Here is a 12,272-nt window from a genome sequence, read left to right on the forward strand (position 1 = left end):
ACTGGATGTCGAACGACTAAGAACCTGTTACTACCGGCTTCCTGAAAGGTTTTATGAAAATCAAAAATTGATAGATAATCCTATTATCAAAGTCTCTCACTACGATGTCCTCTGAACTGTAACTGATCAATGTCTATTCTAAACGCGAATGATGATTAATTACTGTTTGTAATTTTGTCTTCTAGTTATGTATATTTTTGCTGTAACATGTGTACGCATATTTCACTTAGTTTCTCTGCATATCTACTTTTTAACTCATATGATTGTATATTATAAGTTTACCCTAAAACCTTCATTTATTTTAAGGCTTGACTCGTGCCACCTTTATTGAAAGCACCAATGTTCGCGCATCCTAGTTGTTAATTACTGCTACATGTTTCAACAATTGCATCAGTTCGACGGTTGTCTGGTTCAACAGCTCTATTACACCTTTCAATCTCAAAGTTCGTTTTAATCATTATTTCAGCTCACATATTACTTTTGCTAATTTATTTTTTTAAGTCATTATATTGTTTTTAGTTTATAATTTTTTTGGTATTGTTTAGGAGAGTACAACTGTATTCGATTAGGGGTAAGCTCTCTTCCTAAGTACCCTGGTGTTGTACACCGGTTCAAGGAGGACTCACGTATGTAGACAAAGTAAGATGATACCTAAACTTCATTGTGTAAGGGCATGAGACACTCTGTTGACACTAAGAATGTACAAGATATAATTCTTCTCATAATTCACCCTTTTTATGATCTGATTTTTCAACTTTTTCTATGGCCATCCTTTCTTAAGATCTGTATTTGTACACATTTTTCGCAAAAATAAATACGATAGTTATTTGTTTCTGGAAATTGAATTAGCATCGTTTTCTGGCAACGCAATTTCAACGGGATATGCAACGGGTTACAAGTGCGGTTTAAATTTCCTTTTTTTAATTTTTAGTGTAAAATTTTGCTTTCACCGTGCTCTCTCCTTTAGGATCTGTATTTGTGTGAGTTTATTTTAGATATTTTCTGTAATCGAAATTTCTATTTGCGTACGTATTATATTTCGGGTATAGAAAATGCACTGAAATTACTTCTACTGATTAATTTTGATGTTTGAATTAATATCCACAAATGCTGTCCTATAATTGTTTGAACATATTAGTAATTTTTATTGCATTTCGCAAGTAATTTCACTGTGTACTATGGAAAGTAGGATCGTTTTGTGTCTGTAAAGAATAGAAATATCTTATTTCCTTCTTAAGGATTTAGTTTAATCATTAACTTTAATTTATGTGATTTTTTTGTGTGTATAAATTAAGTTAAATATGACTTTTTATTAATCTTCTGCAAGCACGAATTGTTTCTTTCCCGATCAAGACCAGGTAGAAATGGGAAGATCTTCCAGGAAAGACCATAATGTTACGTATAATTTATTCCTGTAACATCAGTTACATTTAAAATTTTTTACCCATAACCATCAGAAATTTCCTTAAATTATCCTTTCTGTAATATGTCAAGCCCTTTTTACATGATTATTTTGCTTTCTAGACTTCATTTATGAATTTTGGAATAAAATTGAATGATACTTACAGTGCAATGTGACTGAATGAGTTTTCCTTGTCTACTCCATTGTGTATGTTTTCTGTGGATATTATAAGTCAAATTACTTTAGTCTCAATGTTAATGTTGAATGCAGTGGGATGTGAGATTTTACCATCCAACCATTTATTACATAAACAAAGAAGACTTAAAATAATGTCTAATCTTTACTGTACAGTACCCCTTGGTTTCTTTCTGGAAAAACGAGTGGTATTGGTTGTTCGTGAAATAGGTTTTCCGGTAACCCTAATGTTGATAATGTTGGTTAAACTAAGCCTTGGGAAAATTGTGGTTTTTTTTGGGGGGGAGGTCATTAAAAACAGGGTTATTTTCGCGAATATCGCCAAACATGTTGTGATAAATTGAGGTTTTGGATATTTTTTGTAACAGTATTCTTTTCATTATGGACCATGGTTTTTTTATTCTTACCATTCTTTTCATCTGCTGTGTTTGATTGCACATGTGTTGGTGTTGTAGTTTGACATGGGTACCGTCATGTGAGTGTGCCTGAGGTAAGTAACAGGATGACTGCTGTGTTTGGTTGCACATGCGTTGGTGTTGTAGTTTGAATGGGTATTGTGATGTGAGTGTGTCTGAGGTAAGTAACAGGATGAATGTTGATACGTATTTATTTGCCATTAAAAGCGGATGAGCCGAAACGACCAAAAATTTAATTGAATTGCTTACATGGAGGAAGAGATACTGGTAGAAAGCTTGAACGTATGCACTTGAAAAAAAGATGTTAAAAAAATTGACGTTTCATTTATTTATTCGTTTCTGTGTGTTTCGTTAAAAGATCTGTTGTTGAATGTTTTTATGTTAGAAGATATGTATTTTGGGTTATTTATTACTCTCTGTTTGTATATTTTTGGTTATTTTTTCATCTCTGTGTTAAGACAGTGGTGAATTTTTTTTCGTTAACATGTTAGTTTTAACTTTTTTTTAGCTTCCTGATTTTGTTTAAGTGAAAATAAATCGATATGTACATGGACAAAGTTAAGGCAGTGCACAGTATAGTTAATCTTTGGATTATGGTAACTTGGCAATGTTTGGCGAAAATTTGGTGACCAACTCTGCTACAGCAACCTGGTAGTTTTTTTTTTTTTTTTTTTTTTTGGACGCCATTTTGTTTTCACGAAGAAAAGGTATGTTTTTTTTAATCAACATTTTTTTCCAACAATCTGCTAGCCGAATTACGCTTATGCTAGAACTTTTATGGAACAAAAGTGCTTAATCATGACGAAGATTAGGTGCGAAATTGGGAGAAAGTGCAGAATTGCCCACTGCTTGCCACGTTTTTAAGAATTGCACATACACGGTATCCATGTACACGTCGACGTATTGTCACCTAAAAAAACATCCCAGAATTGCACAAAAATGGCATTGCGCACACTCTTGACTTTATCCATGTACACTGCTCAAGTCCTAGCTAGTAACCTTTATCGCCTTACCAAAATGTTACCATATTCCAAAGATTATTAGCTCACAGTACCTAGTTTGTGCAATTCTCTGATGGTTTTTTTTTTTGTAAGTTAAAATAGGTTGATGTGTACATGGACATCGAGTTTGTGTAAGTCTTTGACTTCTTGTTTTGGTTTTGTGTAGCGGGCGGAAGGTCTTGAAATTGATGCTGATCTTAGTGTCAAAAAAAAAAAAAAAAAAAGATTCGCCAAGGGGTATCGTAGAGTAAATTTAAACCAAAATAATTAGTATGCCTGAAATTATGTATTAGATATACTGTATTATTTTTTGAGTTTATAATGCTTCGTACATCTTCAAATTTGTACAGTATGTCTTGCTTACATGTTCTTCTGTATAATATTCAGATCTTTACATTCTCATTTTTATATCCCACTAAAACACTAAACTAATAGAAATAGGTTATACAGTACAAAGTGAATAATCCGGATGGATCTATACCTCAAAGCCACAAATCTTTTTTTTTTTTTCTTTATGCTTTACGCATGCGCATAATGCGTTAAATGCGCACTTCTGATCGTGAAGAAAGTGACAGAGAGGTTATTGAAAGCAAAAAAATTTCGATTTACAAGGTCGGTATTCTCGACACAGCAATTACAGGACTTAAACAGTAGAACTTTGTAACTGAACAAGAAATTATGTCTGTTTATAGAATTAAAGAGAAAGTATTAGCACAAAAAACGAAGCAACTTACATTGAAAGAAATGTTTAATAAAGTAAATAAATATTAAGCTTTTTTTTTTTGGTAAATTTTGATACCCTTTAGATCATAATTGCTCTTTATTTCATAAATTAGGGTTTCATATTTTTAATTGTGTAATTTCTACATGCCATCCTCCCAGATTCAAATTGATGATCTATAATCTGGAAAAACCCCTAATCCGGAATCGCCAAAATCCTGACAAGTCCGGATTACAAACATTGTACTGTACTTATGAACTTACAGAAAGTGATTCTTAGAGTTGACTCTATAAAGATTAATCAAAATTTCAAAAGTATTTTCACATATACAGTCAAAAGTCTTTAATCCGGACACGTCAAGACTTCGGCGATTCCGAATTATAGAGCATCAGTTTAAATCTGGTAAGATGGCATGCAGAAATTATAAAATTAAAAATATGAAACCGTAATTTATGAAATAAAGAGCAATTATGATCTAAAGGGTATTAAAATTTACAAGAAAAAAAGTTTAATATTTATTTGTTTACTTTATTAAAAATTTTTTCAACGTGCGCATGCGTAAAGCATACATTACGCATAGTCGAAATTAGAAAATTGCAAACAGAAAACTATTTGATGTGTATTCGTGATATTTATCATGACGAGGAATTTGATTTAAATCGTATCCAAGACGGAGTGCATCGAGATGAAATACGGTCAAAAATCTTTAATCCGGACTCGTCGGGACTTTGGCTATTCTGGATTATCGGTTTTTCCGGATTATAGATCATCAATTTAAATCTGGTAAGATGGCATGCAGAAATTATGAAATTAAAAATATGAAACCATAATTTATGATAAAGAACAATTATGATCTAAAGGGTATCAAAATTTATGAAGAAAAAAGCTTAATATTTATTTGTTTACTTTATTAAACATTTCTTTCAATGCGCGCATGTGTAAAGCATACATTACGCCTAGTCGAAATTAGAAAATTGCAACCAGAAAACTATTTGATGTGTATTCGTGATATTTATAATGACGAGGAATTTGACTTAAATTATATCAAAGACGGAGCACATCGAGATGAAATGCTACATTTAGTAAGGAATTATAAGCCGAATAAAATAAAAACATCTGCTCTGAAGATAAGGATAGTGCTGACAGATCAACTTCCAGTTCATTGCGCCCCCCCCCCCTCCCGCAGATCAGCGTGAAATTGATAAACAGATTTCAGAATGGTTAGAGAAACAAAGGATATGCCTTTATCCATTTTTTGCAGCAATTCCACTTTTTGTTTGATGGACATCAAAACATGCTTTCGCTTCGTAGATCCTTTGGCAGCTCCAGAATCGGAAATTCTTTTTGACATAATCGAAAGTTCAAGCTTACTTTTATAAAATTGCTCTAACAATCTGCAAAAAATAATAAGCCAGATCCAATTAGAAGATTAAGGAACAACTCAATCTGCAACATTAACTGAAATAGGTAGTTAGATAATTTTAGCTTAGCTTATACCGTTCGTTATACATTAAACGTGCATGCGTAAACGCATATGCGCATGCATAAACGCATTATGCGTTTACACATGCGCAGAAAGTTCGTAGCTTTGAGGTCCAGATTATAGATCATTCCGGATTATGGACGTCCGGATTAACCCCTTCGCGCCGGGTAGCGCAAACGCTCGCTTATCGTGGAGGCCGGCAGTGTCTTATGCAAGTGTCTGTCCAGGGCCGGGGGCTTTTTTGCTATTAAGCCTAAATCCATGAAATTTCCGAAGTATCAACGCATTGTTTAATAATGCTGTATAGAATATTTAAACGGCTTCTGCTTTATAGATATTTTTATATATACTTTAATTACCTTATTTCTTGTTTAAATGCATATTTTACAGATTTTATTTTCATTACTCACCATTTTATGACTTTTAACATTATACATCTGAAAACTAAATATATTACTTAAAATTCTCTTTCGTATGAAAAATTTGAAAACAGGGATCTACACACAGTCCTACGTTACATTCCTTTCACTTGTAATAACTCATTTGCCGTTTTGGAGGATTTTTCCGGGAATGTGAACAAACGAAGCATTGTCGTCTCATTTTCTTATCGGTCTCTTCTGAACAAAGTTTTGGAAAATGTCTTTCAGTTAATCTTTCAGAATCAATATCTGAAATATTTTGCATCATTTCTGCTATTTCATGCTCTGTTAAACATTAGCGACGCTTCAACATTGCAACAGTAAAAACAGAAAGAATTCATGTCTAACAAGATCTAATTATTTTCTAAAAACTGAACTGAGCGAAAATAAAACTTCTTTACTTGCAATAAACAACTACCACGTGCGAATTTAAAGAGACGTCATAAATCATGCCATTCGGAAACATTTATTTCCCCTTTTGTTTATATAATCAAAAACACGTGTATGTGAGTCATGCTTCTCTCATTTCGAGTAGAAGGTCTTATGTACATGTATCTGAAACCATATGGACATTCAGTGCCATCTTGTGCCAGAAATTATAGTTTTTAAAACGTTCCAGGACACTGGCACAAATACGTGACAGTCGGGGCTGAACGGGAAAACGCTCTGTCATGCCTGCGTGTCGGCCAGAAAGTGAGTGTGTTCGTTGCTGGCACGTAGACGTGACAGTCGGCGCGAAGGGGTTAAAGACTTTTGACTGTATTATTTAGATATAAAAAAAATGCAAGATTTATCTGTCAAAGATTAGGAATGCCTTTGTGCAGGAGTTCTAAAATAATATTTATGTTATGTTTGAAGAAATACATAAATAAAATAATAATAAATAATAGACTTTTTAAGCAATAAATAATTAAATAATAATAATTAGATTAAATATAAATAATAAAAGAATAAAATTTTTCTTAATATTTCATGTGAAATTTCATGTTATATTAGATTATCCCATATTTGAGTATGTTAAATGCATGTGGTGTGAAAAAAAAAACATTTTCACTACTGTAATTGAACATTTTAAAATTAGAAATACATATCTTTTTATTTATTTATTTATTTATTTTTTTGCAGGCATCTGGAATGCATTATAATGTTAATTTTTCAATTTTTGTATCTTTATTTGGATCATTTATTACATCCACATATGGCTTTTATGTACCAGGTGTCGCCCCTGTTGAATTTAAAAAAGGTGAAAGCATTGAAGTTAAAGCTGTAAAAATGACTAGTACTTTAACTCAGCTTCCTTATGAATATTATTCTCTTCCATTTTGTCGTCCTAAAAATGGTTCCATTGTTTATAAATCAGAAAATTTGGGTAAGTATTTGCATTTATCATTGATTTCAGATAATTCTTGTAATTATAAAAGTTATTTAATGTTACTAAATTATAATCTTGTGGCAATACTATATAAAGGTTATGTAAATCTTTTTAGGTGAAGTTTTACGAGGTGATCGAATTGTCAATACTCCTTATGAAGTTCACATGGCTGTAGATCAGCCATGTAGAGTATTATGTAATAATCCTAAGACTCCTCTTAACTGGTCTGTTGCTGAATCTAAACTGGTAGCTAATCGTATTCAGCATCAGTACTATGTTCATCTGTAAGTCCTTCTTTGTAAATTTTTCCTACACTTAAATATGCCTATGATTGGAACTTTAAAATTTACATGTGAAATAACTGTCTAATTGCTTTCTTATCATAAATCTATAACATTATATAGTAACTGGGTTGTTTTATATTTTTTAAGTAATGTATTTAGAATACTTAATGTTAATACAAAATGTTTAAGAAGATAGCTTTATTAGTGTGTTTCATCACGGTTCATGCGGTCCTTAATTTGACTCATTTGACATTTCTATCTGTTGTTTTATGACTGCTATTTTGAGTATGAATTAACATTTTGGAGAAATATTTTTGGTGATGTATTTGATGGGTAAACATTTGAATTCATTACTGCAGTACAAAGTCCGAAATCCGGACTTGTCAGGACTTCGGCGATTCCAGATTTGGGATTTTTCCGGCTATTAAATCACCAATTTAAATCGAGTAAGATGGCTTGTAAAAACTGTAAAATTAAAAATATGAAATCATGATTTATGAAATAATCAAGCATTTATAATGTAAAGGGTATCAAAATTTACAAAAAAAAAAAAGCTTAATATATATTTATTTACATTAATAAACATTTCTTTCAATGTAAGTTGGTTAAGTTGCTTCCTTTTTTTGTGCTAATACTTTCTCTTTAATTCTGTAGACAGACATAATCTCTTATTAAATTACACTGTTGAAGTCCTCTAACTGCTGTGTCGAGAATTCCAACTAACTTGTCAATCAAAATTTCTTCATTTTCAGTAACTTCTCTCTCACTTTCTTCAATATCTGTAGCGGTATTTTCTCAATCTAGAACCATACTACAGATTTTGCCGTTCATTTATTGATTTATGATTGAAAAGCACTGTCATCATAATGAAAAACTTTTATATTATCTTCATTTATTACCACTTCTCCACATTTCTTTACAAAATCCGTTGATTGGAAAATTTCACCTTTGTTTGCGATATCTGAAAACCTTTAAAATTTGCGGCTATCATCATCAAATTTAGCTATCGTTCACTAGACATATTTGGCTATGCATCATGAGCTTGGCGACTAACGACAAGTTGTTCCGTTAAATTTTACATTGCTTCTATCACGCATTGAGACAATTAAGCATGAATTGTATTAGTTTAGTTACTTATTATACTTATGTCTGTTTCTTGCACATGCTTAAGGCTTATCACAGTTCTGAATAAATAAATTCCCACATATACTTAAGCCTTATTCAGGGCCTGCGCTAGATATCTTATCGCCTGATGCAGGTCTTAAATTTTGCGACTTGGTGCGGCCATACGAGCTCTGCCGCTTGTTCTATGTTTATGTGAATAACAAATCAGTTATTCTTAATTCAAATAGCCCTAAATGTAATCTTTGGGTCTATGAGTATCATCAACAAAATCTATTTTTAGCAGATGGAAAAAAAGTTTTGGTAAATTTTTCCTCGTCAACATTTTTATCACATTTAACTTAAATCTGTAATTATCGCCAAGCGTAATGTCAACATAAAAGGTTACCATACGCCTTTTTTAGTCAGAGACCCTAAGCTATTTAAGATATGGGCCCCTTTATAAGTCTGTTATACTATTATTTTTAATTTTTGGGGGGGGGGTTGTGGAATGAAAAATGGAGGCTCTATAGCTTGTGTAGCCTATACATAAATCCTACACTGGCTGAAACATAAACATTTTGAAATATTTTTTTTTTCCAAATGAAAATTTCATGAAATATTACATTAAAAGCAATTTTTTCTGTTTGGGGATATGAGTTCTTTTATTATGCAGTACTAAATGTGAGAATTTATCAATATTTGGGCAATTTCAAGAGCAGTTTGTATTCAAAATTTTTTATTCGGACATTTGGGGTTTTTTTGACAATCTTTTCTACAAACATAATACCATTGATAAATATAAAAAATAACGATAGTATATTAAAATTATATTTAAGAAATGACATTAAAATAAAGCATTTAGTTACATAACTTTCCATTTCAATGACTTAGGAATATTTTGATTCTGAAAAATAAACAAGGTAATAAATGCTGTAAAGTGCAGTTTCCAAAATGCTTCTTAGAAAAAACAAAAACACTATTGTAATTATTTAAAAATTAACTTCATGTGTCCTTTTTTTTTTTTATACTTTTTCATGGTAAGAGTCCTTCCCCCCCCCCTATTATTTATTTCAGATTATTTCAACTTGTATCAGTCTCTTGAAAATTAATTCACTTTACACTTTTCCTTTCTGTTTTTTTTTTTTTTCAAAAGTCTTAGGGCTTTTGCTCTTACGGAGTTGGAATAATTTTTCTTTCGGATTTTAGACCTTGCACCTTGGAAAGTTTTTAAGGCAAGATTTGAAAAGGATATGAGACCTACAATTTCCAGTAAAATGTGATGAAATGAAAAATGTCTTCATGGTACAACCTGCCATTGAATGCATCGGATCATGCTGCAGCATTTTTAGAAAAATGTTTCGTGGCAGTAAATTCACTAAGAAATACTCAAGTGCAAGGACAAAATAGGCTGCAATTGTAAGAGAAATGTGTTTAAGAAGTTTCATTAACATGTAATAGACATATTTTATAGGAAATTTCTGATGTATTTCTTATCTTTTAGAGAATTTTTGGAAAAATACTGAAAACAAAACTGTTTAAATTTTCTCATTTTGATGCCAGTTTTTCTCTTAACATGTTTATATTTCCACTTGACACTAACATTGAAGCAATCAAAGAAAGTAAAGAGACTGAAAGTTGATAATTTATTAAACGATTTATTGTATAAAAAATTACTGTCTTAAATTCTAAAAATTTTGCCGTGCCTGAGCTCCAGCTCTGGCCGTATGTTATTTCATATTTCAGAATTGCGTACTCTCCTGACTTTTTCTTATTCTTAAAATTTCTCATGATTTTTTATGTACCTTGACTTAATACTTTTATTAGGCCAATTTTTATCAGCGCCTGTTTTTTTGTAACATAAATGTTGATTTTGGGGTCAGATTTTTGAGATACATGCATGGATTTTATTTTCCACAGAAAGGAGGCTACTTCTGTCTTTACTCCTACCAACTGTTAAACAAGAAAAAAAGTTTGTTCTCACATGTATGCTGTTGATAACTGCAACAATGTATTAATTGTTTTCCTTTTCAACAGAAATCCAGAATTTTTCCAAAAACCACGTCATTAAATCTCATTTTCAATAAACCATCTGAATGGAAGTAACAAAGTCTTCTTCGATCACTCGATCCTCAAGGCATTTAGTAAATTCGTGTTTGGCTCCTTTTTTTTTTTTTTTTTTTTTTTTTTTTTTTTTTTTTTTTTTTTTTATGTGCATGCATTTTTTCCCTTAGCTCAGAAACCCTATTAAAAACTTTCCCTCTACATAAATTGCCTGGTCTTTAAACTACTTAACTGCCAGATTTCAGTGTATAACAACTGTGCTTTTTATCCATGTTTTCATAAGCCTTTTTAAAAATTTTGGAGTGAAATGACTTTTGTTTAATACAGTTTACCATATTTATAACACCATAAATACCTTTTGTAGTTCATTACCAAGAGATTTTGACATCAACACTTGTCTATGAATAAAAACAATGTATGGAAACAACATTGTTGTTTTTTTTTTTTTAAAAAAAAAACAGGAGAAACAAAGCATTTCATGGAGCCAACCATTGAAGCAGCACCATCTATACAAATGCCAATACAGTCCTTGCAAAAAAGGGTCTTTCCCCCCCCCCAAATATGCAGATATATCTATACCTCCACTTGTCTTAAGTAATTCTTTACAGCAGAGGAAGTCTTGAATTTCTCTTTGATTAACAAATCTTACAAATGCTAGAACATAACATTTGTTGGTTAAATCTGTCCACTTAAATTGAAAAATTGCCATTTTTCAGTTTATCACACATAAACCTCATCAACTTTATGTGACATATCATTGCTTTGTTGACTCGCTGTGTTTTTCATTATATTTTCAGTTCGAATATTTTCAGTTCTCGTTACTGCGTCTTCCAACATATCCACCATAATTTTATAGGCATTATCAGATTCTCACCGACTCTGGCTTTTTTGTGCAATAAGCTCTGCTACGAAAAAGCTTGCTTCGTGAGACTTTTCATTAACTGTGAATGTGTACTCTGTTTATTTTGAGATTTTAAAAGAGTTTTAAAATATTCAAGAGTTTTATTTTTTATATTAGTATGATTTGTCACGAAATATCTGTTAAATTTGTATTCAAAAGTTTTTCGCTACAAACAAGACACAGTGGAAGAGGACATTCTGGATCCCAGTCCATCTAAAGCCCATTGATAAATAACTTTCATTGTAACAACGAGCCTTTCTTGTACCTTTTTCTTATCAATCTTGTGAAATTTTGAATGAGATTCTAAATCTTCATCATTAATCTCTTCAGAATTATCTGGATTGTTTGTCTCTGAGTATTGCGACATTTTAACTGTTAAAATCTATAGCAGGATTAAAAATGAGAAACGAAACAATTAAATACAAATGAAACAATAGTAAAATAATCTAAATAACAGCAAAATAAAAAATATGCACTGGCACTCTGTTTAACCAACCACACAATCCTACACTTCTTGCATCTCTAATGCATACGCGATAGAAATCACTGAAATGGCACATATACTTTTGAAATATAGTAGAAAGAAATAAGCAAACCACAAATGTACGTTACATGTTTATTTACTTCACTAACTAAACTGTTGCCATTCAGCAAAAAAACAAAAAGAGCTGCACATGAATATTAAGGAACATAGGAAGGAGTCTATAATTATAGCATTGCTTTGGCAAATGCAACGTCATCAAAATAAAATTAAGTTTGTTTCTAACAATACAATCAAACTAGATTCCTGTCCGTGACAATTAAGAAGCTGCCTTTTGACTGTTCAGCTATGCTAGGTTAGACTCGTGTTGCATTCATGGCCTTGCAATATCAATGTACAGTTTACCAAAAATTGCTAAAGAATATAAGTTAA

General features: G+C 31.5%; 1 protein-coding gene across 3 annotated transcripts in view; it reads left to right on the forward strand.

Moving 5' to 3' along the window:
* Positions 1 to 827: 827 nt before the first annotated feature.
* The window catches only part of TM9SF4 (transmembrane 9 superfamily protein member 4), a 73,710-nt gene continuing 62,265 nt past the window's right edge, over positions 828 to 12,272 (forward strand). For 2 of the 3 annotated variants that reach the window (XM_035355954.2, XM_085809680.1), the window contains exons 1-3: positions 828 to 980; positions 6,763 to 7,006; positions 7,125 to 7,293. In XM_035355954.2, the coding sequence (XP_035211845.1) occupies positions 6,772 to 7,006; positions 7,125 to 7,293 (404 nt within the window). In that variant the 5' untranslated portion in view covers positions 828 to 980; positions 6,763 to 6,771. The remainder of the gene's footprint in view (positions 981 to 6,762; positions 7,007 to 7,124; positions 7,294 to 12,272) is intronic. The other variant, XM_035355955.2, reaches the window with a different exon arrangement.

This window comes from Stegodyphus dumicola, chromosome X2 (genome assembly GCF_044657685.1).
Source record: "Stegodyphus dumicola isolate Sdum_Otavi_A_Nest chromosome X2, ASM4465768v1".
Classification (NCBI taxonomy): Eukaryota; Metazoa; Arthropoda; class Arachnida; order Araneae; family Eresidae; genus Stegodyphus; species Stegodyphus dumicola.